Here is a 25,201-nt window from a genome sequence, read left to right as displayed (position 1 = left end):
CCTCTCCAGGGCATATGAAACAATCACTGTTTGCCCACAGAGGCTGTTGCAGACTGGTTAATTGAAGAACTCCTAAGCCTCCCCAAAACCTCCACAATTAACTCCCAGGGCAACGTGAAGACCCCCAAAGCTAAGAGGTTTTGATCACTGACCCTCTGGAACAGTAGTTCCTGCAGGGAGGCACCTTCCTCCCATTCCAGGTTTGGCTTTTATTTGTATTTTTCCCAGAGTAACAACTGACACACCCTACAGAAATTCCCCATTTCCACTCTGCAGGGAAAACTGACTCAAGGATCAAGTCACTGCCTGGGCTTCAGAAAGGTAAAAAACCCAAACAAAACCCACAGGGTGCCAGAGTACTGCAGAAAGAAGTAAGGACACTACTATTCAATGACACCCTCTTTATTCAAAAATAGATATCTATGAGACATTTCAGAATATACTGCTGTCAAATGGCAGCCTATATGTCTAAATTAATTCCTAAGTCAATTAATATACAGTTTTAAGCTTTTGTTAAAAAAGACACACTGTGGGTAAATCTGTTTAACCTTCAGAAAATGTCACCCAGTTCACCAGATGCCCTTTGCCCAAAAAGTAAAACAAATAAAATTAAAAACTGCAAGACTTCATTTAAATTAAGCAAAATAAAACACACTCATATATTTGAAAAAAAATCAAAACATTTCAATTAAAAAATAAAAAAACCAGACAGACAACTCTCTCACAGATCTGCCCAAAACACAAATGTGAGATGCCAACACATTTGTCTACATCAGTTTTTGACAGCTTTTGTCCTATAATGGATACACATTCAATCAATGTTCAAAATAACTTGGTTTAACAGCCTCGGGGTAACTGTGAGCTGAATCAGGATGGAAAAAGAGTCTTTTGGTTTGGGTTCTTGAAGTTTGGTGTTGGGTTTTTTGTTTGTTTGTTTTTCATTTTTGGCAAAAGCAGAGAGAATGTACAGTGCTTAAGCTAAAGTATGGACCATAAAAGGCTGCACACAAAAGTGACTCAGGGAACACATAGTTCTGCCATGGAAAAACTCCTGTAAACTAAAGAGAAAAATCATCTGTAGGCTGGGCAGTGAGGGGTACAAGGAGCATTAAAAAAGGACAAAAGGAAGTGTCAGTAGGAAAAGGACATGAGCTTCTGAACAACTGAATGATCAAAAGATGCTGTGGTGGTGTTTGCTGTAACTGAATGCTGACCAGGCTACTGAACAGCCTGAAAAATAAATTAATGTGGAGCAGAACAAGCTTTGTATTTCTACATTTTCTTCTCCTGGCTTTGACACCAGCTCATGACCACAGGGAGGCACAGAGAGAGCATCTCGGCTTACTTCATCCTCTGTCTTACAAAACCTGTGTTGCCAGATCAAGTGTCTCCAGAAACAGAACCTGTTTTATAGTGAGAGGTGCTAAATTTAAACAGAATTGTATCCAGATTGGAATGGTTCAGTGATCAGAGTCCAGCTTGTCACACCTAACACACAAACTGAAATGTAACTACACCCCTGGCAGCTAAAACACTAGCCAGCAACATAATGGAATTAAGAGCTTTTTAAATTTCCTTTTTTTGTTTTTTACACTTTTCCTGATTATAAAAATCAATTCACAATCTGTGACACAAAATTAAGTACAACCTTCTAATATCTACATGCATGGACAGGGTACATGTGCATACAGGATATATGCATATATATGGGTCTATTTTCTATATAAATAAATATTTATACCACATTTAACTTCTGCGCATCAGACAACTTCACTAAAGCTACAGAGAGAGTTTATATCATTGGATTTTCAGCAGACCTAACAGTGCCTGTCACAGGGACACCAGCAGCTGTCACACACCATTCCAGCCTCTCAGGTCATTAAATCAAAGCTTCCATCACCATCTGATTTCATATAATGAAGAGGAAAAATGTGGTATAAATCTAAGGTAGCTAGAACAAAACTTACTTCCACTCCCACTTAGGTAACATCCAGTTCTGCTTTGCTCAGCACAGTGTAACTTATGAGTCTACCTCTAACTCACAAAGAAAAGCTGTTTATTTTTATTGCCTGTGACTTCAATTTACATCCATGCCAAATGGGAACTACCTTCACATCAGGCCACAGCATTATGAGGAACTGCAGGTTTAGGAAAAAATCTTTCCCTGTATCATTGCTGAGCAGATGTTTCCCCTGATGTGGCACAGGACTTGCATGCACACACATCCCCACGAGCCATTCCACTGCTCCCAGAGATGGGGCTCAAAAACCCAACTAAAACAGATGAGACTTATTTAGAAATAATACAATATTTGTACAGAGGGAAGATGTTGCATAGTCAACCTTCCTCTGGGAGCTTCCCAGGTATGTGTGCACATGATGTGTGATCTTTGTGGGGGTAACAAGTGCTAAGGGCAAACAGCAACTAAAGAGTACAGGAAAAGATGAGAGAAGTTTGCCTAAACAGACCACCCCACTCCCTTTAGAGCTCACAAAATTCACTCCTCTTCCTCCCCTCACGTGAGCCAGTGTACACAGAGAGGGTGAGTACGAGCAGCCAAGAGGTTCAAAGCAGGGTCTGCAAGTTCCTTCCTACTGCAGATCTTGGAAGACTGGACTTCCAGCCAACACCAGTCTTCTTACTTCTGCTGGTAATAATGAAAACTGGGGCACATGGTCTGTTCTAGTCTGTTGAAAACAGGTCCCCAGCAGATGGCAGAGGTGCCAGACCTCCTGTGACATTGGGCAGCAGTGACAGGTCTGGAAGGCTCTGGATGTGAGATTTCAGCTCCTTGCGCACTTGGGTTACCCGAGCAAGCTTCTGTTTGTATTCCTGAGGGAAAGAGACAAGAGAACAAAGATTAAGCACAGGTTAATTAACAGTGCCATTAGTTAAGCCAGGAGTCTCTTCCAGGTGAGGACTCACAGAAGGTGGCCAGGCCCTGGTGCTCTGAGCAACTGCTGGCATGACTGCAGACCCTGCCATCTGCCCCAAATTCACAGCCTGCCCACAGGCTCTGGCATCCCTAAACTAATAACCCTGCCCTGCCTTACTAATTTTACATGTAAAATGTCCCCAAACCAGCACACACTAGGGCCTGATAGAGCATTTGAGAGAAGTGTCAGTGCAGAGTTGCTTTATCCTCGTGTTTGCCCCCAAATACTGACTCCCAGCTGCTGCCAGAATGTTCCTGACACCCCTCCACTGCCAGAAGCCACAGGCTGAGGCACACCACAAGTATTATATGCTGCCAAAGTGCTCATTGCTTTCGAATTTGATCAATTCTGAACACTTAATTAATCCAACTTCACCCCTTCAAGCTATTAAATCCAACCCAAGTTCTGGTTGTCACACAGGGCCTCCTTTATGAGCTCACATTACAACCCCAGCAGCTGTGCTGTGAGACCGGCATGGCCGGGACACCATGGAAGTGTGCAGGACCACTGAATGTAAACCAGGGAAAGGCACATCCACACTGGATACAGACGTGAACATCTTCAGGATTTTACTACAGAGGGAAAAAAGAGCAAGCTAAAAATCTCCAAAGAGGAAACTTCCAAGTGGTTTTTCCACAAATGAGGTCTGGATTGAGTAGTAAAAGTGCAGTAAGGAATCCCTATCCATGCACAGAAATTCCCCCAGGTCTCAGAGACACCAGTGACTGTTCATAATGAGGAGAGAGAGGAGTTTGGACTCTGAAAATGGAAGAAAGAACAAACTGTACCTTGGTCAGTTCTGGTGAGAAGCGACTTAATGAGCAGCCCAGCACACATCCAAGTTATCCAATACAGAAGACAAATTAAAGAGTGTTTATGCAATTTTCAAAATTTTGTGATTCTATACATTCATGTAACAGCCAGAGAAGACAGCAATTGAAGGAATAAAAATTCCAGTAGCACATAATTTTTTTTGAATGTGCCAGTCTTTACTCAACTACATGTGGCCTACTTTTCATGGTACCTCCAGAATGCAGGAAACAATGAGCTTAAGAAAAAAAAAAAAACATACAGAAAACAGACTGCCACACAGCCAGCTAGAATATCAATTTACTTTTCATTTCTTAATTACTTGGCAAAGAGAACAGAAGTTTATATCTCTGAAGATCAAATGAAACATGTTTAATCAAAACATCTTTCTGAAGAGTTTACAACTTTAATCCAGGCTTTCTAACCTTCTCAGTGATGGAAATTCTCTTCACCTTCTCCAAACATCAAAGCACAGCAGTTCCTGTAGGGTTACAAGCAAGGAGTTTACACTCTCTGTGTTTCATTATTTTGAATTAGAACAGTGAGAGCAGCCGTCAAGCGCAACAACTCCCGATACCCCTGCAATGGCTGTGTAAATGCATCCCATAAATTTCCTGCCAGCACCAAGCAGGAATGTCTTTTAACAGCCTATTTCAAACTTAAATCCTTTATGAGGTTCAGTTAATATAACCAAACACTTCTGTTAACATACACAGGATATACAGTGAAATAATCAAGTCCAAACAAAGCCCTCCCAGCTCCATGAACTGCAGGGTGCTGTTCTCAAAACTGCTGTTCTCAGTAACAAAAAAAAAAAAACATCTCAAGGTGCACACATTAATTTTGTGAGGATTTGTCTTGTTTTAATGAAAGACAGAGAATCAGGACCAAAAAAAGAATGCACCCACACCCCTAATCACACTTTTTGTATCTGCACACCTTTCCATGAATTTTTAAAGAGAGAAACAAGTCAAGCAACTCATGAGATTAAGACAGAGAACAAAAAAAAAAAAAAAACCAAACAAAAAAAAAAAACAGATTCTTTGGCATTAATAGAGAGCAACAGCAGATAAAGAGGGATGCCATGGAGGCACAGCATTCCAACACTTGGGATTCTTCTCCAAAAGAACGTGGGAGCCAGCCCTGCAGGGATAGGGAGAGAGTGCTCAGCTCAGGACTGGCACACCCCCAGTGCTGGAGATGGAGACAGCAGCACACCAGATCCTGCACACACAGCAGAGACAGCAGGAACATCTACTGAGCTCCAAATGACAGAGAGAAGGTGGAAGAGGCTGGACTTGGAGATCCACAGAAGACCATCTTAAAAATATTTTAAAATCCATAATTCACAACATTGTCAGGAAGTGATGGATATCAAGCCAGGAAAGAATGAGCAGCACTTCCTCCTCAAGAATGCCAAACTGTCAAGAGTGAGTATCAGCAGGTGTTTCTTTCTTCTGTAGAAATTCCTACTAAAGACAGGAACAAAAAAAAAAGAAAGGCAAGGCAGCCGGCAAGTCCTCCAGGACTGATAAATTGGCAGTGAAGATGAAAAGAAGTTGCAAATTCCAGGCATAAGCCAAGAAAATACCTAAAATATGGCTTGAATTGCCAAGATCCACACAAAACAATTATGAGTTTATGGATCCAGTTACAGATCCACATAAAACAATTATGTAAAACCAGGTACAACCTCCACAGAAAGACTAATGTCCTGCCATTTTCAGGGCAAAACTGAAGGCTGACCAGGATCCATCACTTCTCATGGACACTCAGGACTGGAATGTGATGGCTTTTGAGCTGAAGATGATTTGCGTGACTATTAGAGTTATATTAGATGCAAATAACATTCCTTCCCCAAAAGAGCTACTTAGGGGAGGGAGAATCTTGCCAATGCCTTGCCTGACAGCCCAGTTCTCATAAAACACACTGACAAATTAAGAACCACCAAGATGTGTCCAAACCACACTGCTGCTGGCAAACACACAGACTTAGGAACAATTCTTCTGCATATGAACAGCACCAACCTGCTTCCAGATTCACAGTTAACAGCTTCAAGTGTTTAGGAAAAAATTGCTCTTAGCATGTCCTTACTTTCAGGGATACTCTACATTGAGGGCTACATGGAACAGTGAGTTATCAGAAACATCCTCCCAATTTGAAGAGTGACTTTTGTATGCATATGATGACAAAAAATAAACATCAAGTCACCTTGAGAACCATCATCCTTTCAATTCTAAGTAATTCCACTTTACTAATAAGTAAATGCAAGCATTATCTAGTCAACACCAAAGGCTTAAATCCTACTTGCTAAAAACCAAACTGAAAAAGTAAGACAGAAAAAATTCTTACAAGGAAGAGGCAGCAATAGCCCCCAAACCAAAACTGGCTCAAAAAATCATCACTGTATTCAGGAATGGAAACAAAGGGAGTGATCCAGAAACCAGTATTTCCTAGAATAGCTGAACACTTACTGGACAGATTGGATACACACCACAGAGCATGGTAGAAAACTGTCTGCTCTATGCTTAACCCTCTCCATCCTTGTGGGCCTGAGATGCTGTGCTGACTCCTGGCAGAACTGTCCACTAGTGGAGAGAGCATGAGCCAGAGCTGGGACAGGGAATGCTGGCTGCTCCCCTCAAGAGCACAGAGCAGCCGAGTCACTGAACCCCTTTCCAGCTTGAGGGCTTCGCTTTTTCCACAAGTTCTGGCCATATTCTGCAACACAAGACTGTGGAAGCAGGTTTTATGGGAAAACATGTTTTTCATGTAGCCCATGATATGCCTGGAAACTTCACCTTGCAGATTTTTCCACAAGGTCCTTCCATTCCACGAAACTGAACAGCACAAAGTCCAGTTAAAAAGCTGCTGCTTTCTGAGGCCTTTGCTTGTACTGTGTGTTGAGCTAATTGTCTCACTGCTCAGTAGGTTTATATTAAGATTAATAGTATTTGGATGCTATTTGCTTTTTTTAGACAAAATAATGAGACCTCTGCTGTAAGCAGGAGTTTCAGGATGATAGAGGAAAAAACTGGCACTGTGCCACACGGATGCTTTTGCTAATCAACATTTCCTTTCCAGTACGTGGCGTTCTACATCCTCAGTGGCCAAGAGAATTAGATACTCAGTCCTTGAAACAAATGCAAAATTGGAATTAACCACCACTGAATGAAGCTGACAGAGTGTTTCATTCCAAAGCAGCCGTGCTCAAATGTTATAAAACTGACTGTAATCAACATGACAGGGAATTCATCCTGAGCACTGCTGCGTGGCCTGGTTCACCTTGTCACGTTCCACAGAACAGATTTCAGTTTATTTTGGCTCAGAGTGTACACTGGACACATCCTCTCCTGTGCAGGGTCAAGCAGGAACATGCTGTAAGTCATCACAGCAATTGCATCTACTGAAAAAACATCTAGCTAAGCAGGAAGAGCAGTTTTTATACGATGCAGCTTGAGCCAGCTGTGGGAAAGCAGAAGACCACAAGCCAGGGGAACAATGCATCAGAGGCTCAGCAGGAATTTGGAGAGTATGTAGTGAAGTGAGAGGTCTGACAGCCATGTGATTATATGTTCAGGTAAAACCTCTCTTTAAAAACATTAAATATACCACAGTACTGCAGCAGGCTGATTAGGTATTCCTTATCTTCTGCTCCTTGTCACTTAACCTATGTAAAGTACTTTTAAAACAAAGCCACTAGAAAAAGAACAGAAAGGAAAGCTTCTGCCATTCCACAAGCTCATTGCATCAGAACCTTCCTCAAAAGCAAAGTGAAACCAAATGCTAGGGTGAAACCAGGTTTCTTCATTTTGCAGCAGCATTAAACCAGCAAACCTGAGGTTTTATCTGAAAGATGTAGTCCAGGAATCAGAGCTTGAATGATGTATTTCCTTACAGAGTCTTCAGTTCATTTTCAATCTTAAACTTGTTCAGTCTTGCTCTTTTGAATTTTACAAGGCTTCTTTCTTCTGTGGCATCATTTATCACACTTCAGCAGAGATGGTGTTTCTGCTTGTGGCAGAATTACGTGCTCTCAAACCATAACTCGTTTCCTTGCTCTCCTCTTTGTTTCGGACAACAGAAGAGGCAGCAGTAGAGGCCTGCACAAAGCATTTCTCCAGCTGCTGAGAACGCCTCAACCTCTGCAATGTTCAAAAGCTCTCAGAAAAAGCCCAGGCTGCTGCCACTGTATGATGGACACAAATCATCATTGCATTTACCAAATACCCTTCCAGAAATAAACATTGAGGGGAGTACATTTGATGTTCACCATAAAAATGAACATCCAGGGCACAAGCCAACAGCTACATTCACCTCTCCAAGCATCTTAATGCTTTCTAACTAAGTGAGAGAGTGGTCATACACTCGTTCACTTTAACGAAATGCATAAAAGCATTGTATGTTAATATTGTATTTTTATTTGCTTTTACTGTTTAGTATTATTCTATTTGCAGCACTACTGTAACTGTATCTATAAGCACCTACGAAGTGAAAGAACTGTATTTTTCCACTGTAGCTGTTGCCTCGAGCCATACATGGCCCAACAAACCCACACTGCCTGCAGTTGTCAGCTCACATCCCTACAGAGCAGCCAGTGCTCTAGCCCCACGCAGAGAGGCACCAGTGGCTCACAGCTGGCAGGACTGGTGCACAGCCCAGTATTTCTTGTCACCAAGAAATGTTTGGTCCTACAGACCCAGGTCTGACACTGTCTGGGTGCTCCAAGCTCAGGATCTCCCTGCCAGGGTCGCAGAGCTGACCCCACTCTACTGCTGGTTCCCACAGCTGCTCCTGCTACTTCACTCATGTCAAATACTGACAATTTTGTTTCATAGCAGGAACCCTAAAATTTAATCTCCTATTTCACTGTCTAAACCACTGAAATGAATACACCACACAACCCAAGAATCCCTGTCTGAGGGAAGCAGCAGCCACAAAGCCGTGCCAAGAGTGACACACTACAGAGACCCAGGCAGCGGAAGCAGCACAGCAATAAATTGCCTATTAACCCACTGAACTAAATTGTATTTCAAGAAAATGTGTAGTGCTGGGCAGTCCAGAAAACCTCAAGTGAGAATGCACTTCATCCCTCAGAGATGCATTATCAAAGAGGGTTTGCAAATTTGTGTGGGCACGGCATTAACACCTTATTAAAGGTGCCTTGAAGCCATGAATATTAAAACTCACAAACATCTAAAAACCCCCAGAGCTCTCAGCAGGACAATTCTTCAGCTGCAGCCAAGAGTCAGAATATTTCCCCTAAACTGGATCTTAAATACAGTGTGTTCTTTATATTTATAGCTGCAGACATGTAAACACACACTTAAACTTGAGTATATACATCACTCCATCCACACTGCCTGTGTTACTTTGTTCCTCATGTCACCTTTCACCAACACAGATACAGAAGGTATGTGGAAGAATTGCCCTCACTGACTGCATATCAAAACAAAATTCTGAATGCATACTCTTCTATTTTCTCTGCCTTTTCTCCCCATCAGATTAAAACAACCCTCCCTCCACCCACTCCAGGTTTCCTACCGTCAGTACTTATTTCAGGTACCCATTAAGTTTGTACACAATTTGCCATTTCCTTGGTTCTTCCAGTTTCATCTGTTTATCTGACTTCATTTTACAGCTGCCTGGTTCGCCTGGTTCACCAACATAGGATGTTCTCCCCATTACATTTCCATTTTACACAAACTAATTTCATGGATTCTTTTTCTCCTTATCTGCCATGCATTCCAGAAGAGCGCTCTGACTTCAAAAGACAATCCTCCTTGAAGTTCTGCAGGCTCAGGTGCTGGAGGACAAAAAAATCTCCCCAGCTGATTGTGCTCAGTAATTGTAATGGTGCAGCAATGCCCAAAAATAACACAAATCAGGAAACTGCCATTGGAACTTCAATACTACTGTGAGATACAAGAACACATCTCATTCTTATAGAAACAATAGTTCCTGGTTTTACACGTGTCTGAAAGTGGATTTTATTTCCTGTCATCTGCTACTGTGAATGCCCAGGCCACCTCTGATCTATCCCTGGCATGAAGATCAAACTGCAGCTGCAGTGTTGAGCCTACAATTGCTGAGCAAGATGAAGCACCATTTTAAAAGAAATTCAGTGTTCAGCTGTTGAATGACAGTATCCCCATACCTTTCAGGAAGTTAACATGAGGAATACTTACCTTTGAAAATATATGCCTTGTTATAGGCTCTTTAGTATCAGCTTGGGGCCAGCTGATTTTAGTGACTGATAGATTTTCTTTAATTCTATCTTCTTAAGTGCTCTTAGACTACGGTCAAAATACCACAATACTAATCCCAGGATAAAGGAATCATAATTATTACACTTTGATTTTGCCACTGCTACCCTAAAACCAGAGTTTGTCCATATGTTATGATCTTCAGGCTCTGTTGCAGCTTTCTCCCTTCAAATCACCAGTGCTTCCTTGCCCCTTGCTGTTTCAATCCTTACTCATAACAGCTGTGTCCATGCTGATGTGCAATTCCTTTCCAAACCCATGTTCCTCAGCAGTGTCTTCCTTAACAGCCTTACTGCAACTCATGGATGACAAGAGCTGTGTCACAGAGGTTTGACATGCAGAGTATTCTGAGCATTAGCCCACAAGACACTGAGTTTATGCATGCTTTGACAATTTGCTGTTTCATGAGGGACAGCATTAACAGGATTAGTAAACAACTGCAGCTCTTTAAACCACAAAAGCTGCTTTTCAAGAAGACACAGATTAGCTACTTTCATTGCTATCACAGTGAAAGACTTTGTGAGTAAATGAAATACAAAAAAACATCCAGAGTAATTTCCAAATTAGGTATTTCCGTCTCTTAAAATACAGCCCTGACTTTTATTTCTGTCAGAAGCCCCTCTCCCTAACCAACAGCCTTAACTGGATGAGGGTGGTGAAGTAAACAATCCATCTTCCATCCAAACACACCCTCTCAACCTAAATCAGGAAACTTAGAGGAAACTTCCTCAGCACAAGAGGAAAAACTCAAAGTACCAAAGATTCTGGAAAAGATACGTCAAGAGAGCAAAGCCTACAATGAACAGATATGTAAAATTAGATTGTTTTAAGTCATTTTCTCATTCCAGACCTTGCCTAAGTAAATGTTTTGGTTTTTAATACATTTTTAATTGTTACAAGTTTCAGATCCGTCTAGTAAAATACTTATTAGCACTACAAAGAAAAATACAGGCTTATCAATACTGTGAGAACATCAAAGACTCAAACAAAACTGATAAGCAGATCTGGCCTGCCTTATCTGTAACCAGCATCTTCCACTGTTTATTAACCCTCTACAAGGGCAGAACAATGGAACGCTGTAATCAGGCAACATCCCTCACTGAGGTTTGAGAGCTGACATGAATATAAATCGTGCCTCATTGGCACTGTTGAAGTGGCATTTCCTGCAACTCCGTTTAGACTGCTACAGCACTGAGGCCACCTTGTCTGGCAGAATGACAAAGATGCCAACCTAAACAGATACAATAAGATCCTAATATTTAAATAGGATCATTCTTTATTTTCTAATGTAGTGAAGAACTGCGTTTATGCCTAATAGTGTGCAAGCAGCCTGTCCCATTGCCATCAGCAGGATTACTATCATTAACAAAGCAACTCAACCAGCAAAACACTTAATTTTCAGGGTTACACTTCTGCCTCTGCCAGAGTTACAATTTTCAAGTAACACTATTTACCAAAAGGATATTTTCCAAACAAAAAACCTCCATGATTGTCACAACACTTCAGCTAATGCATTAGAAATTTTAATTTCATGTTGTCATTATGGATTTCTCAGTTTCACAGTCTCAAACTGACTCAAAATTATGAATTGTTCTGGGCCTTTTAAAATATTGTTGCACAGAATTTTGCTACCTATTTACCGCAAACGGCAGTATGTTTATAATTTATGTATTTTTTTACATACATAGGTGTCCTTCTTTAAGCAAGAAAGAATTCCAAAACCTGACCCAAGACTTCCACAGAAAATAAATCAGTTGCCAAACATTTGGTTTCATGGCATCATCTGTATCCATGTCTAAAAGTGTTTTTTTTCTGACTCAGTCATAAGACTGATGCTATGCTTGAAGAAATTCAGTCACAAGGCACTGAGAAACTCCAACATAAACACAGGCAAAGAAAACACTGAATATGAATTTTATCTGGGAACAATGTTGCCGAGCTGTCAGAGGAGGAGGTCTGCCATGAGAGTAAACAGAGACTGCAATTGCTGCAGCTCAGTCTCCTTCCAGGAGATTTTGTCCTCCACGTCCCCTCCCATCCCACCCCGCAGCAGCTGCTCATCACCAGCACCGCGGTGCAGAGAAGCCCTTAATGTGCCGCCAAGGGGCAGTTTAGCAGATGGCAGAGTGACATACAACCACAGCCATTAATTAAACTCCTCGCTAGTCCCACGACGTGCTGCGAAAGAACTTCCATGGAGAAGGCACATTTCAGATAAACAGTTGTAAACAGCTGGCTGCACAGCCGAGCAGGGGGGCTCAGCTCAGCCCCAGGCTGTTTTAGGGTCTTGCCCTCCCTGTTCAAAGGAACTGTACAGGAAACACAAGTCATTGTCTTTCACTACCAGCCCCATTTACACTTCGACACAGAAGCTGTGGGAAGTGGCTGTTAAAGGATGCAGAGCAGAAGATCTGGCTTAAACTGCTTCCCCTAAACAAGCAGGGGCTGAGAAAGCAGATGAAGGACACCTAACCATCAAGAAAATAACAAAAAACCCAAGCAGTATAAAAAAACCTCAGCTAATTATGGCAAAGGGAGGTTAATTTTTTTGAAAAAATTTAATTTTTTGAAATTCTGTCATAACAAAATAAGGTATGTGTTAGGCAAGTCTATTTTTCTTTAACAAGTATAGAGCTCCGGGCTTTCTAGGTGCATTGAAACACCTAGACTGAACATCAGAACAGCTTTGCACCCTCCAGATATGATGATTTCTTACCCATTGTATTCCAAGTGTAAAGACAACTAGAACCTAGATAACCTAGAACTAAAAGTCAAGGTAACACCTGGAATCACGCAAAGGTAACACCTGGAATCACGTCCCTCGGGAGAAACCGAGATTAGGCTAGATCAGGAGTCCAGGGTGAGTGCTTGGTGAGCCACTTGTTCTGCCAGCCCCAGTAACAGGCACTCACCTCCAGCTTCTTCTCCTTCTCCGTGAGAACATCCTTCTGGTTCTGGGTGTACTCGATGAGCATCCGTGCCAGCTGGCGCCGGTCCTCCAGCTCGGCCGCCAGCCGCCCGTTGTACTCGGCCAGCAGCAGACACGCCTCGTCCACCGTCTTCGAGAGCCGCTCCGCAGCCTCTTTGTCTGCGTGCAAAAGCGTCGGGTGATTTAGAGGACAAAGTTTAAAACTTCCAATTGTTGACAGAAGGGCTGCAAATTCATGAGCCGCAAGCACAGTAACATCTTGTTCGTAAATATACTTCTGGCTTGACAGGAAAATAAGGGCTGTTATCACAGGGATATACAGGAAATAGGACATACACCCTTTGTGGGCTGTATTTTAGACACTGACTGCATTTAATCTTTGCAGAGATGTCACTGAAAGCAGACAGGTATATCTATGAATAGTAAGCCTCTATGAAGAGGTTAATTAAAATGTTAGAACTACCTTCAGGTAAACAAATCAGATGGTTTCTACATTTAAACACAGTGTGCACTTGTTAATTCCTCTTATATATGAATCATTTCAAATGTATTGACACAAATCTCACACAGTCCAGTTGGACACTGTAAGAATATATTATGAATGGCCAAATAAGTGATAATTCATAATGAGTTCTAAATTAAAACTACCTCCAGGAACAAGAGTCAAATCAGTTCAACCTCTAAATGCTTCTATTAAAATTACTTTTCAAATGCAATTGCAGAAGTTAATTTAAACAATGACTGACAGATTAACAGGGGTAGCAATTTGCCTTTTCCATAGCAATCAAGGAGTATGTGTGTACTCAGCAGTCTGGTAGAACTCAAAAATATATCAATCAAGGAGTATGTGTGTACTCAGCACAGTCTGATAAAACCTCAGGATATCTTAACAGCTGAGGTGTTTAAGAGCAAACGCATCCACTTGAGAGGTCTGGCCCAATTTCCTTTATATTCTTGCAAAATGCTGATGATGCTCTCAAAGCACAAAAGCTTCAGTCCAAGCCAAAAAAATGGAAGCAGCTATGTAAGTTTAATCTTCAGTGTTACTTCACAGGATTGCTATCTGTTAATTACCCCAGAACTACAAAGCAAGGACACAAAAGCAGGAATTCACTCCACCATACATTGTGATTATTAAAAAAAAAAAAAAAACACACTTTGATTTCTAAGTTATTCTTTGGACCCATGTTCATTCATCTTCCAGTCTCATACCTGTAATTTTCTCCAGCAATGAAACATCTTGAACTTCCTGAGGCAGGGAAGCAATTTTTTGCCGCACTGTTGCATCTCCTGATGCTGCATTTTCCAGGTCTTGTAGGGCTTTGATCAAATCCTCGGTCTACAAGTGAGCCAACAGTAAAACCAGGTAACCTTAACCACATCCACTTCCCAGGGACGTGCTCACTGCAGAGGAGCTCACCCACCTCTCAAAGGCACCATTTGGGGAATATTTTCTTCAATTTCTAAACCTAACACAAGGAGCATTCACGGAGTTCACACTATTCCAGTGTTTAGCTCCTCCTGTATAATTACAGCAGGGTCATCCTTTTCAAGACTCTGCAGTGGAAACTTCTTAGTCCAATTAAGAAAAGTGATCATTTAAGACACAGCTGAGAAGGACATGACCACACCAGTCTGAGAGAATCACCAGCCTTGTGTGCTGCCTCAAACTGGGACTGAATCTTCCACCCAAGCATCCCTGACAGTCTCTTTGCCCCCATGGAGTGTACAGGCACCTTTTTGTTCTGTTCTAAAGCTGCATTCTGACAGAGCAAAAACACCCAACACCAAATTTCCATCAGTCCAAATAAAATTATACTAAGTTTCCATCATGACATGGTTTAGAATTCTTTAACTTGCTACTGACTATAAACTCCAATGATGATAAAAGCTCCTCCTATAAATTAAACTTTGTGATCTCCTGATTTTGCAAAGCCATGGCTGTCCTCACCCAGCTCCCTGCAAGCACAAAACTTTTTGCAACTGAACTGGGCTCCTCGGTGTGCCCTCAGCTCATCTCACAGCTGGCCTTAGTGCACTGAGGAAAGATGTGTCTGTTTGAATTAATTCACTCAAAGTGCACCCAAACTTTAAAAGGACACGTATGAGGAGAGCTCTAGGAAGACCATCCATGACATGCTGTAATTCCTCCTTGTTCAAAAAAATTTAAGCAGCGAAACTCCCTGAACATGAAGAACAAAGTGTTGCTTTTTTGTTTTAAAAATTCTCAAGTAGGGGAGGTTTTTGAAACAGAACACTAGTACCATAAACACAAGCACTGATTTTTAAACTACAGTTCAACAGTTTGAAAGCTAATGAAAACACTAACAAATTTTAAATAAATATTTTCTTAATCTGAAAAACAAAGAGGTCCATTACCTAATATTTACTACTCCCTTGCAAACTGCAAATGATTTCCAACAGTGACAATGTTTATAATCAAGAGAAACCATAAGCTGCAAGGCATCTGGAGGTAAAAAAAACAACAAAATTTTCACTATTTCCTTGACAACTGCAATTTATTTTTATTTTTCAATGTTTACAGTTTACCAGATGGATGGCGTAATTTTTTATCCCCTTCAAATAGGCTCTGGGTTAACATATGTTCATTCTGTAGCCTCAAATGGCCGCAATGATTTTCTATTTTGTTCCAAATATTTCCACACCAGTAACGTGGAGCCTCTAAAGTCTTCAATGCTGGTTTCCCTATCAGCTCCATACAAATATAACAAATTTTATGCTTTTAAATAACTTACGGAAAGATATGGCCTACAAAAGAAAATTGTCTATTAACTGTTCACAGATTTAGATTTTAGAGGCTACACATTGATTTTAAAAATAATTTAAAATATGCCCTGTTCTTCTAGCAGTCCTTTGAGATTCTTTCCTGGCAGCACTACTCAGACCTTGGGTTAGACGACCTGGAATTGCTCAGAAGTGACACATTATTGCAGTAGGAAAAAGGAATCTGTTGCATTTCACTTGGACCTCTCAACCCCAAACTGCAGCCAGCCACTAAACCCATTTCACTTGTTGTCAGCTCCACCTTGTGGCTGTGACACAGGGGAGGTGGCCGTGACACGGGGAGGTGGCCGTGACACGGGGAGGTGGCCATATGGCTTCTAGAGCTCCTCCCAGGCTCAACCCATTGCACATACCAGCAGTGGCCCAGCACTGGGGTCTTGGGGTGAGTAACTCCCAGGGTAATCATCATCTTCCTCCTCTTGGATTTGCTGGAAAGTTCGCTTTAAGGATTTCTTCTCCTCTGCAACTGAAGACATAGAAATAACTCATTTGGATGCCAGATCTGCCCACCTTAACTATCTCTACTTCAAAGAACTACACCAGATGGATGCTCTGATGATTAAGCCCTCTAGGGGATGACCACAGCTGGACTTTAATGTTGGCATCGTATTCCAAACACTCAAATGCAAAACAGTAATAAAAGATTGATTTCCCTCCCGCCATGTATCTCTGTACATGCCAGCCTGAGGATACACAAGCAGTGTGCATTTCATACGTGTTTGTGCCTCTCACAATGAAAGTAGGAAAGACAAATAAATGTGCTATTTGTCAATAAATGACAGAATTCAACCCACAGATGCTCTGGCTAACACTGAGTGCACAGGTGAGGATTTCATTTCATTAGAAATGAAGCACTGATGTGAAAGTACACAAGGACAGAGGAATTTCAAGTTCTCTTTCTGCATCAGCTATATGCTCTCTGTGGTCCCACAATCAACACAGTAATTGCTGGTTATTCAACCTTCCACTCTTTCATCAAAATAAGGGCTTCAGGACAGTTCTGTGAAATTACAACTCCAAGATGTGACAGCAGTAAGACCAATGGGCAAAGCATGAACTGATCTCCAAGCAGGTAACTTGCAACACTTCAGAAATGGGGATGTCATAAAGCAAGACAGCATTGGTTAAATGAACCTCAGCATGGCAAACATTAGCTTGAAAAGGAAGAGACAGTTTATTTAAATGAGCCAGAAGTCTTAATGAAGCCTTTGATTCAGCCACAGAACCTTCAAAAGAAGGTAGATAATTTTTCAGACTTGCCACCAAAGATAACAAGATATGGGGTAATTTATGAGAAATCTTTGGACAGTCTTAACATCTATTCAATGGAATTAAGTCTTGCCAAGATAATGTGCATATACTTTGATTCACAGGAAAATCCAAGATCACTCAATTTAAAACAAAACCAGATTGTCCCATTCTAATGGGGAACCAAACAGAAAGGTCTGTCCTTAAATGCAGAGTTTTGCCTGCCTTATCAGGAGGGACATATGAAAAAATTTCTTCTAATGAAGAGAAATCAGAGGACATATCCTCTATTATATCCTGCTCACTGCAGAAAGAGCTGAACAACCTTCCCAAAGCAGACATAAACATGTCTGTCAGAGGACAGACTCACTCAATGAAGGCAAAGCAGCACTCAGAGTTACCCTAAACCAAAAGAATTGTTAATGTTTCATAGAACAAAGGCTAGAAAAAGGACAGCAAATTATTGCATGTATCCAACTGATGTATGAGTGTTTGACAATCTGACTGACAAGCCAGCGAGGCACCAGATCAACAAGGAAAATAGCTGCTGCCCACTGAGGTCTGCAAGAAACATGAGTTGGGTTGAACAGGAGATGAACAGATGAGAAAGTGGGCAAAGAGATAATTTAAAATTACCCAGCCCAACACAAGAGGTCATCAGTATTTAGCACTTGTATGTACTTATCATAAAATAATTAACCAACAGAGGATAAACATGAGCCAAGAACAGAAGAATGCATGACCACACAAGTGAAATTAAATTGAGACCTGGGATTCAAATTGCTGAAGAGTTCTTCCTGCTGTGTTACCAACTGGTCTACCACAAGACACAGCATTACACTTGCTCACCAGTCTGACACAGAGGATTCAGAATTCATTGAATATTCTACCTGAACAAGGCCATGTGAGTATGACTGCAACTACTCTGAAATCAGTGATGCTGAGCACCTGCAAACCTAAGCAAAAGTCACTGGAGAATTCTAGAAACACTACTGCAATTTCATCAAAATAGAAAAAAAACTCTACACTTATTTGCAAACCTAAGAGTATATGGAGCAAAAGGACCTCTGAAAGAGAACAGAAGCATGGATAGATTATAATACACCTTGCCCGGGTAACTTACAAAATCTGCCAGCCAGAAGTAATTTAACCATCACAGTCTACACTAGCAGAAAAGCATGTCAAATCCAGCCAGAGAAGGGGAAAACAAGCACTGAGAACATCCAGAATTGATCAGAATGTAATACATCTCCAAAACAATCAAGATATCCTTGTAGAATACAAACAGCTTCTTCCATGAAAATCAAGAGCCCACCTTGACATGGACACAAAGAAGCCAGAGAAACCCCAATGAAGTCAGCTCTTCTGCTCTGCTGTGCTCTTCACAGAAACTGATCTACTCCCAAAACGCCTACAAAGGGAAAAGCATTCGCCATTTCTCCAAAACAACAGACAACTGCTCTCCTAACACCTGTGCAGTGACATTCCAGGATGTTGTTACCTTGCTGTTGCAGAGTCCCCAGACATGGACAAAAGCATTTCTGCATCAACTTTTATGCTAAAATCCATATCAGCTGGCTTGAGGAAGGTTACAGTGTCCAAGGCCTTGCTGACAACTATGAGCTTTTCCTGTCAGGTGGACACCTGAGGGATCTTCCCAGCTCAGGTGCTCACTTTTTTGTTCTCAGCTCTTGATACCTGTTCAGAGGTAAACAAGCTTCTAATGAGCCAGCATCCCCTCCAGCCATTCCAAACCCTTCACTGGGGGTAGATTACTTGTGGTTGCTGAAGCTCTCATTACAATATATATTTTCTGGCAGCCTCTCCTAGGATGAGCACAATTGGAGCTGAGCTGCTCTGAAACCATACCTAGCACCTGTGTCCAGGTGCTTTTATTTCAGCTACACTCAGAAGCCTCCCTGCCTGCCCTCCTCTCCATATTTTAATACAGGTCTGACTTTCTGTGCCAGAATTTGCAACATAAACACAATGAAAGCAGTCAGGGAGCAGCTCAGTTCTGTGTTAAGAGTGACACACTCCTACATCACAGCACATTCAAGGACCTTCTTCAACTGCTTGTTACAAAGACAACAAAAAGAAAACACATCAGCTATATCGGCTGTATTGCCTGAAGGGTTTCACATCAAACCTTTAAGACCTAGTTTTTCCAGTCTTTGAGAGAAATGGGTGGTTTTTCTCTTCCCTATTGCTTGTGAAAAGAAACATTCTAATAAAAATTAGATTAATGAGAAAGCAAATGCAAGCTTAATGAATACATTTAGAGATAAAACAATGTATCAATATTCAAAAGCTCATTTCCATGCATATGCATATCTCCTTAAGGAACCTGAAAGACTAAAATCTGGTAGTCAGCTGCACCACTGAGCAGTCAAACCAGGGAATACAATGCTTAGAAAGGGCTGGTTGTCTTACCCCTCTGTCTCTCTGAAGGGAAATCAGCTCTACTCCACAGCAGGAACTCAGCATGTGCAGACAACTGAATTGTTGTGCATTACCCAAGGCCTTGCTACTCACAAAACAAGAAACAACCTGTAACACTGAAATTGTGAGTGATGAGCATTAAAGACTTATTTTCTCACTGATACAGGATTCCATTGCACTTTGGCAAGTCACACAACTCTAAGTGGTGCTCTCAAGACAAGCAGAGTCATCCTTCTCAGAGAGAAGCACCCAGCAGACCAGGAATTTAAGACACTGTAGTATGAAAAATAACAGAGAACTACCTGCACTGACCTGTTGCCATACCTCGGTCTGAAGAAAAGAATAGTTATCACAGCACCAGGTGTTATCAACAGCACCAGATGCCCTTAAGGAGCTCTAACATTTTAATAGCACAGCTTGCACCAATCTAGAGACACTAACATTATCTGCTTCTCAGCTATGTCTACCTTGGGAGTCCATAAACCCAGAAAACCAGAATGGCTTTGGAGGAACACTGGACTATGGTTTTCCACATTTATGACAATTGTTCTATCTGTAAACCAGGACACCTTAATCTCCATCTTGCTTATGCTCACCTGTTTGAAAATGGACTACAGTAACCAAGAAAAAGCCTTCTGCAACTCACCAGAAACTCAAACACCAATTTATCTCAGAAATCCATAAAGCCCTCAGGTGAAACTAGCTCTTACCATCAAGAAGCTAATTTAAACACACACCAGTCAAAGCAAGGAAAAAACCCACAGGATAACTCTGCTGAATTTTTCAAATTTCTTTTTGACCATGAATTGACAAGGCAGTAACATTCATGAAAAGGCCTGAACTTTCCTTCAATAAAAGATACATTAGTATCTCTAATTACCCAGGCAAAAACCAAGATTGTTGCCAAGTGAAGCTGTGCACACAGCAGTTCTTGAAGGGTTTGTATTCCTCCACTCTGCCTCCCTCCCACAGACAAAGGTCTGTTACTCTTAGCAAGTTTGATTTTGTACAAATGTTTTTAAGTTCAGAAGACAAAAGTAGCAATAGTGGTTGATACCATCAGCCAAAGGGAAAGGACACTGAGTGACAGCTGGTTGCCAAATGAGCAGGAAATAACACATGGGATCAATTATCAATGTCTATAGATTCAAAGTTAAACATTTGTGACACCCAGGTATACCAAATTAAAGTGTCAAATCCTCAGTTAATCAGGTTAGGGTTATCAGGAGTGTAAATTCTGGCCTTTGATAACACACAGGTGTTATCACTGCATTCACTGCACCCAGATAAGAGGGACCCCAACATGAGCCAGTTCATGCAGAGATTGTTCACCTTCACCCCTCAGAGCACAGACTCCTGTTTCCATACAGATGGGATAACCCATCAGGGTTATCAGGGTCAGGGCACCCCTTTGGATCACAACATTTGGGGAAAAAACTGCCAAAGTCATCTTCCAAAAGGTATACCTCAATCAGGGGCAGGTGGAAGGGCACTGGTGTGAGCTGGTAAAGCACCCATTCAGCAGTTCATACAGCCAGAGATGTCTTCACATACAGATCCCATTTATGCTCACATCTTTATATTAATTCTGCATTAAATGCTGACTCAATCAGACCTTGTTTTCACCACCTAAGAATGGCCTAAGAGACTTTTACTACTGACCAAACCAACTCTCTCACACCATCAAAACTCTGTGGGCAATAAAATAAACAAGACCAGAGCAGCAATGTCATTCCAGCTCATTTGAAGACACTGACACTTCACAGAATCATAGAATGGCTTAACAGAAGGGACCTTAAAGGCCACGTCATTCCAACTCCCCTGCTATGGGCAGGAACGCCTGCCACAAGACCAGCTTGCTCAGGGGCCCATCCAACCTGGACTCGAACACTTCCAGGAGTGGAGCATCCACTTCCTTCAGCTGTAAGGTGGACAAATATTCCTTTAACCAGAACACTCTTGATTTTTAATGACCCTCACCTTCCATAGTTGAGGCATCCCACTGCTCCCCTCTTTCCATTGGGGCACTACCAGTGAACCACCTCCAAGTGCTACGAAGAGGCAAGATGTGCCAAAGCAGTAAATCAAAGCACAGCTAACACAAGCTCATGCTCAGTTTCTCACAGGTCTCATGCAGTAATAAGGTTATACCTGTGATGTTCTAATGATATTAAAATATGCAAAGTTAGAGTTTACTCCAAATGACATCAGCTGGTGTAAGAAATAAAGAGACCAGACAAGCTTCTGGGGCATATATTCCCGACTTCAATTATTCAAAACTCCTTGCTGCATCATAACAAAATACAGTAACTATGGAAAAAAAATAATTAATATGAGAATGAAAGCACTAACAGCATTGAATCAGACACTCTTAACAATTCAGCTGAGCAGTCTCAGAGATGCAGAGTGGAACACTTAACTCGAGGTAGACACAAGAGTTCCCTGCATGACTGACTTGCTTTCACCCCAAAAGGCAGCCCTGGAGCACTGTATCTGCACAAGCAGCACCAGACATCATGCCCAGTTAAGCTCACTGCCAGCCCCAAGACAGCACACCTGCAAACCAGTACTGAGGGTTTAATGAAAATCAGACTTCTCAACACAGTCCTGAAGAATCTCCACGAGCAGCTCTGGCAACAACTGCACTCCAAGCTCAACTCCTCACATAATTCCAGTGAAACATCACCAATTTAAGAACAAAACACATAACAAGCAATACGCATTCACCTTTTGTTTGGGGGCTGTTGGAGTCTTCCATAGACAGTTTGAGCTGCTGGATGAACTCGCTGCCATACACACTCCTCTCCTGCCAGATGTTCAGCAATCGTTCCAAGGGTTTCTTGCAACCCTCGTCTGCTTCTCTGTTCAAAGATTGGGAAATCATTACAGTTCAGCTGATCAACACTCCTTATGTTTTCAGAGAGCATCTTCCAAACTGGCAACTGCACCCATTGCAATATGTGAACATTTGGAGAGGATCTTGCTCATATTGTCCGAGACAAACTGTACAAAACACACTTGTGGCAAATTTTCCCTTTTATTTGACCTAAAGATTGCCTGGAAGTCTTTCACTATTCCCACCTCAAAGTAAGGGCAGAAAAGTTGTGAAAGAAGAAACTAGCTAGCATTCAGAATTAGCAATAAGAGTTTATAAAAAACCCAGAAGCTGACAAGTTTACAACTCTGAGTATTAACTTTAAACAGCTGCTTCAGCCAATAACATACCAATTAAAAGCAGGTTAATTGGATCATTAGGCACTTAAATGCACTCAGAGTGTCAGACAGCCCTCCAGAAAAGACAAATACCCAGAGCATTAATGTTGTTTAGCTGAGGTAACAGGACTCGTAATGTCATTTAGAAACAATATTAACTAAACAATAGTGCATTTCAGTAAGGTGATGGCTGCATCACTTCTTCCCTTTTAACTTTGAAATTCTTCCTTCCTCCAGCAAAGATATTACTGATGAGGTAGTACACAAAGAAACTTCTCAGCCCAGGAGGCTGGTGAGAACCCAGTGACCCAAAACATCAGCTCTTTTCAAGTCTTTTGACAATGGGGCAGAACAATTTATTATGTGGCTTTAATAAACACACCCAACTGCTCAATTCCACTGTCCATAAACAGAGCTGACAGATCTTTAGGTAACAATGAAATAAAGTACATAGGAGCTGCTCCTAGAGAACAAACATGTGAAGCTGTGAAAGACTGGTCCATACACAAAGTCACCCATTTACACTAAACAGTCCCCAGCCACAAAGCAGTCAGGATCCAAATTCTACTACAGCGAGGGTACAAGCACCCCCTAGACTTAAAAAGACAACAAAATCCAAATTAATTAAGCTTTGAATAACAAGAATACAAATCCTTAGGGAGGAAAGCTGAGGAAGTACAGCAACATACCTGGCAACATGAGAAAACGCATCCACGAGAACAGATTCAAATTCCCTGGTAAATTCAGGGCCTTTCCTCTTACTGTTCTGGATGACATCGTTTGCTAAATATAGGAAAGTAAGTTTCCTACTCGACTTTGCTGAGAAAGGGAAAAAAAGAAAATAAAAAAGGAAAAAACAAAATGAGAGTTTGCATTTATTTCTCATTTCTTTCACCTGGAATCATTAACAGGGCTTTCCAAGTTGTTTATAGCGTTGCAGTCTAAAACCAAAGTTCAAAACATTTCCATGCTACTAAAGGAAATCAGGGGCTTTCAAGTCAAATAGTTCTCAATGTCCTCACTTCTGCTCTTTTCTAATTAACTCATAAAAAAATCATGAGTTTAATACTTTTTGTGCAATGACACCCCAACTCTGAAAAACCAATAAATTTTAAACACAATTTTAAAAAGCTGTTCTAACCCATCAGCAATAAACCATAAATAATATCAATACAAATTAATAAACCAATTGGTTTGTTTTTATTAATTAACTTTAGGAAAAATACTTGAATAAAACAGCAGAACTCAGAATGAATGAAACTGTAGGAGAAAGCTATTGTGGAGACTCAAAAATTTTCCAAACAATGTTCCTAACATCAAATTTCTTCAATATACCCTAAATTTTCCTATTTTGACACACTATATCAACATGGCCAGAATTAGGGAAAATTAGAAATAGGGAAATTCACTGTTCCCCCAAGCAAAACAACCACGAGCACACAGAAGGCAGAAAACAAAGGTGCTGATTTTCACAACAGGGCAAAGGCAGATCTTCCAAAACCTCATCCATAAACTACAAATGGCAAAAACCAGCAATCACCTAGAAGATACCCCAGCTGCTGCAAGGGGCTCACAGTGCTGGTGCCCGCAGGGGAATGGTGACACTGGCTGCAGCTGGGGACAGGGCAGCATCCACACAGAACCCCAGAATGGTCTGGGTTGGAAAGGACCTTAAAATCCACTTCGATCCTGCCCCGGCAGGAACACCTTCCACTAGGCACTGGCAGTCTCCCTTGACTTCAGGATGAAGCCATCTGGGAAATTACCTTTTGCTAATCTGCAAGAAAAACACGCACAAAATGTTTCTGGCTGATAGCACCAGCGAGTTTTACAGACTTCCTACTTTTTCTATGCTTATCTCTTCTCACTAGTTCTATAGTGGGTGAGCTGTATGAATTCAAACCCAAAATTTAAAAACGGAGCCAAACAGCCAGAGCACGTCCAAGTTTGCCTGAGCACAGTCAGGGGAACGTAATTCGCACATCTCTTGTTTTACACCCGAGGAGCTGAGCATCCCGTGCCTCTCAGCCCCCGCTTGGCTGTGCCTTCCTAAAGCCGCCGCCGGTATCGCCGGAGCGCTCCGCTCACACGCAGAGTTTAGTAAACACTCCCGGCACACCGACCTCTCCGCGGCCGGCCCCGGTACCTCGTGGCAGGGGCTGTCAGGGCGGCCCCCGCCGCACAAACCCCCCGCGCACCTTTGCGGAGCTCCCGGTGCCACACGGCGACGATGGGCCCCGCGTGCTTGCGGTGGTGGATGAGCCACAGCGAGAGCGTCTGCACGCTCTGCTGGGAGTTGCTCAGCTCCGACAGCTTCTTCTCCAGCGCCGACTCCGAGAAGGAGGACATGGGGCCGGGGCTGCTCCGCCCGCGGGGGGGGCGCGGCGCGGCCTCACCGACAACAACCCGCCGGGGCCGCCGCCACAAGATGGCCGCCCGCGCCCTGACCCCGCCGCGGGGCGAGGGGCGGCATCGTACGGAGCGCCGGAGGGAGCCGGGCCGCGCGGCGGGCGGGCTCGGCGCATGCGCGACCATGCTCGGCGCCTGCGCGC

The 25,201-nt window shown here is 42.1% G+C and overlaps 1 protein-coding gene across 3 annotated transcripts; it reads right to left on the bottom strand.

Moving 5' to 3' along the window:
* Positions 1-386: 386 nt before the first annotated feature.
* RPRD1B (regulation of nuclear pre-mRNA domain containing 1B) lies at positions 387-25,110 on the bottom strand. Of its 3 annotated transcripts, none has more exons than XM_085558132.1 (8): positions 24,848-25,110; positions 23,339-23,468; positions 22,164-22,297; positions 16,100-16,212; positions 14,154-14,280; positions 12,925-13,100; positions 4,172-4,227; positions 387-2,832 (listed from the first exon to the last, which is right to left on the bottom strand). In XM_085558132.1, the coding sequence occupies exons 1-7, from the start codon at positions 24,996-24,998 to the stop codon at positions 4,195-4,197; spliced, it is 864 nt and encodes a 287-aa protein (XP_085414258.1). In that variant the 5' UTR covers positions 24,999-25,110; the 3' UTR covers positions 387-2,832; positions 4,172-4,194. The 3 variants fall into 3 exon arrangements, 2 of the variants coding, with proteins under 2 accessions (XP_085414258.1, XP_021402966.1); XR_014949656.1 differs by having other exon boundaries at positions 636-2,832; positions 3,725-4,227; XM_021547291.4 differs by lacking the exon at positions 4,172-4,227.
* Between the last annotated feature and the right edge of the window lie 91 nt (positions 25,111-25,201).

This window comes from Lonchura striata, chromosome 20, assembly GCF_050655825.1.
Source record: "Lonchura striata isolate lonStrDom1 chromosome 20, ASM5065582v1, whole genome shotgun sequence".
Taxonomy (NCBI): Eukaryota; Metazoa; Chordata; class Aves; order Passeriformes; family Estrildidae; genus Lonchura; species Lonchura striata.
This window is presented reverse-complemented; position numbering and strand designations above follow the sequence as displayed.

Excerpts from the sequence above, each read along its gene's own strand:
- RPRD1B (XM_021547291.4), bottom strand. The coding sequence starts at position 24,998 with ATGTCCTCCTTCTCGGAGTCGGCGCTGGAGAAGAAGCTGTCGGAGCTG. Across the intron at positions 23,469-24,847 it reads GCACCGGGAGCTCCGCAAAG|CAAAGTCGAGTAGGAAACTT; the intron begins GTGCGCGGGGGG and ends TCCCTTTCTCAG. Across the intron at positions 14,281-16,099 it reads CCAGTGCTGGGCCACTGCTG|ACCGAGGATTTGATCAAAGC; the intron begins GTATGTGCAATG and ends GCTCACTTGTAG.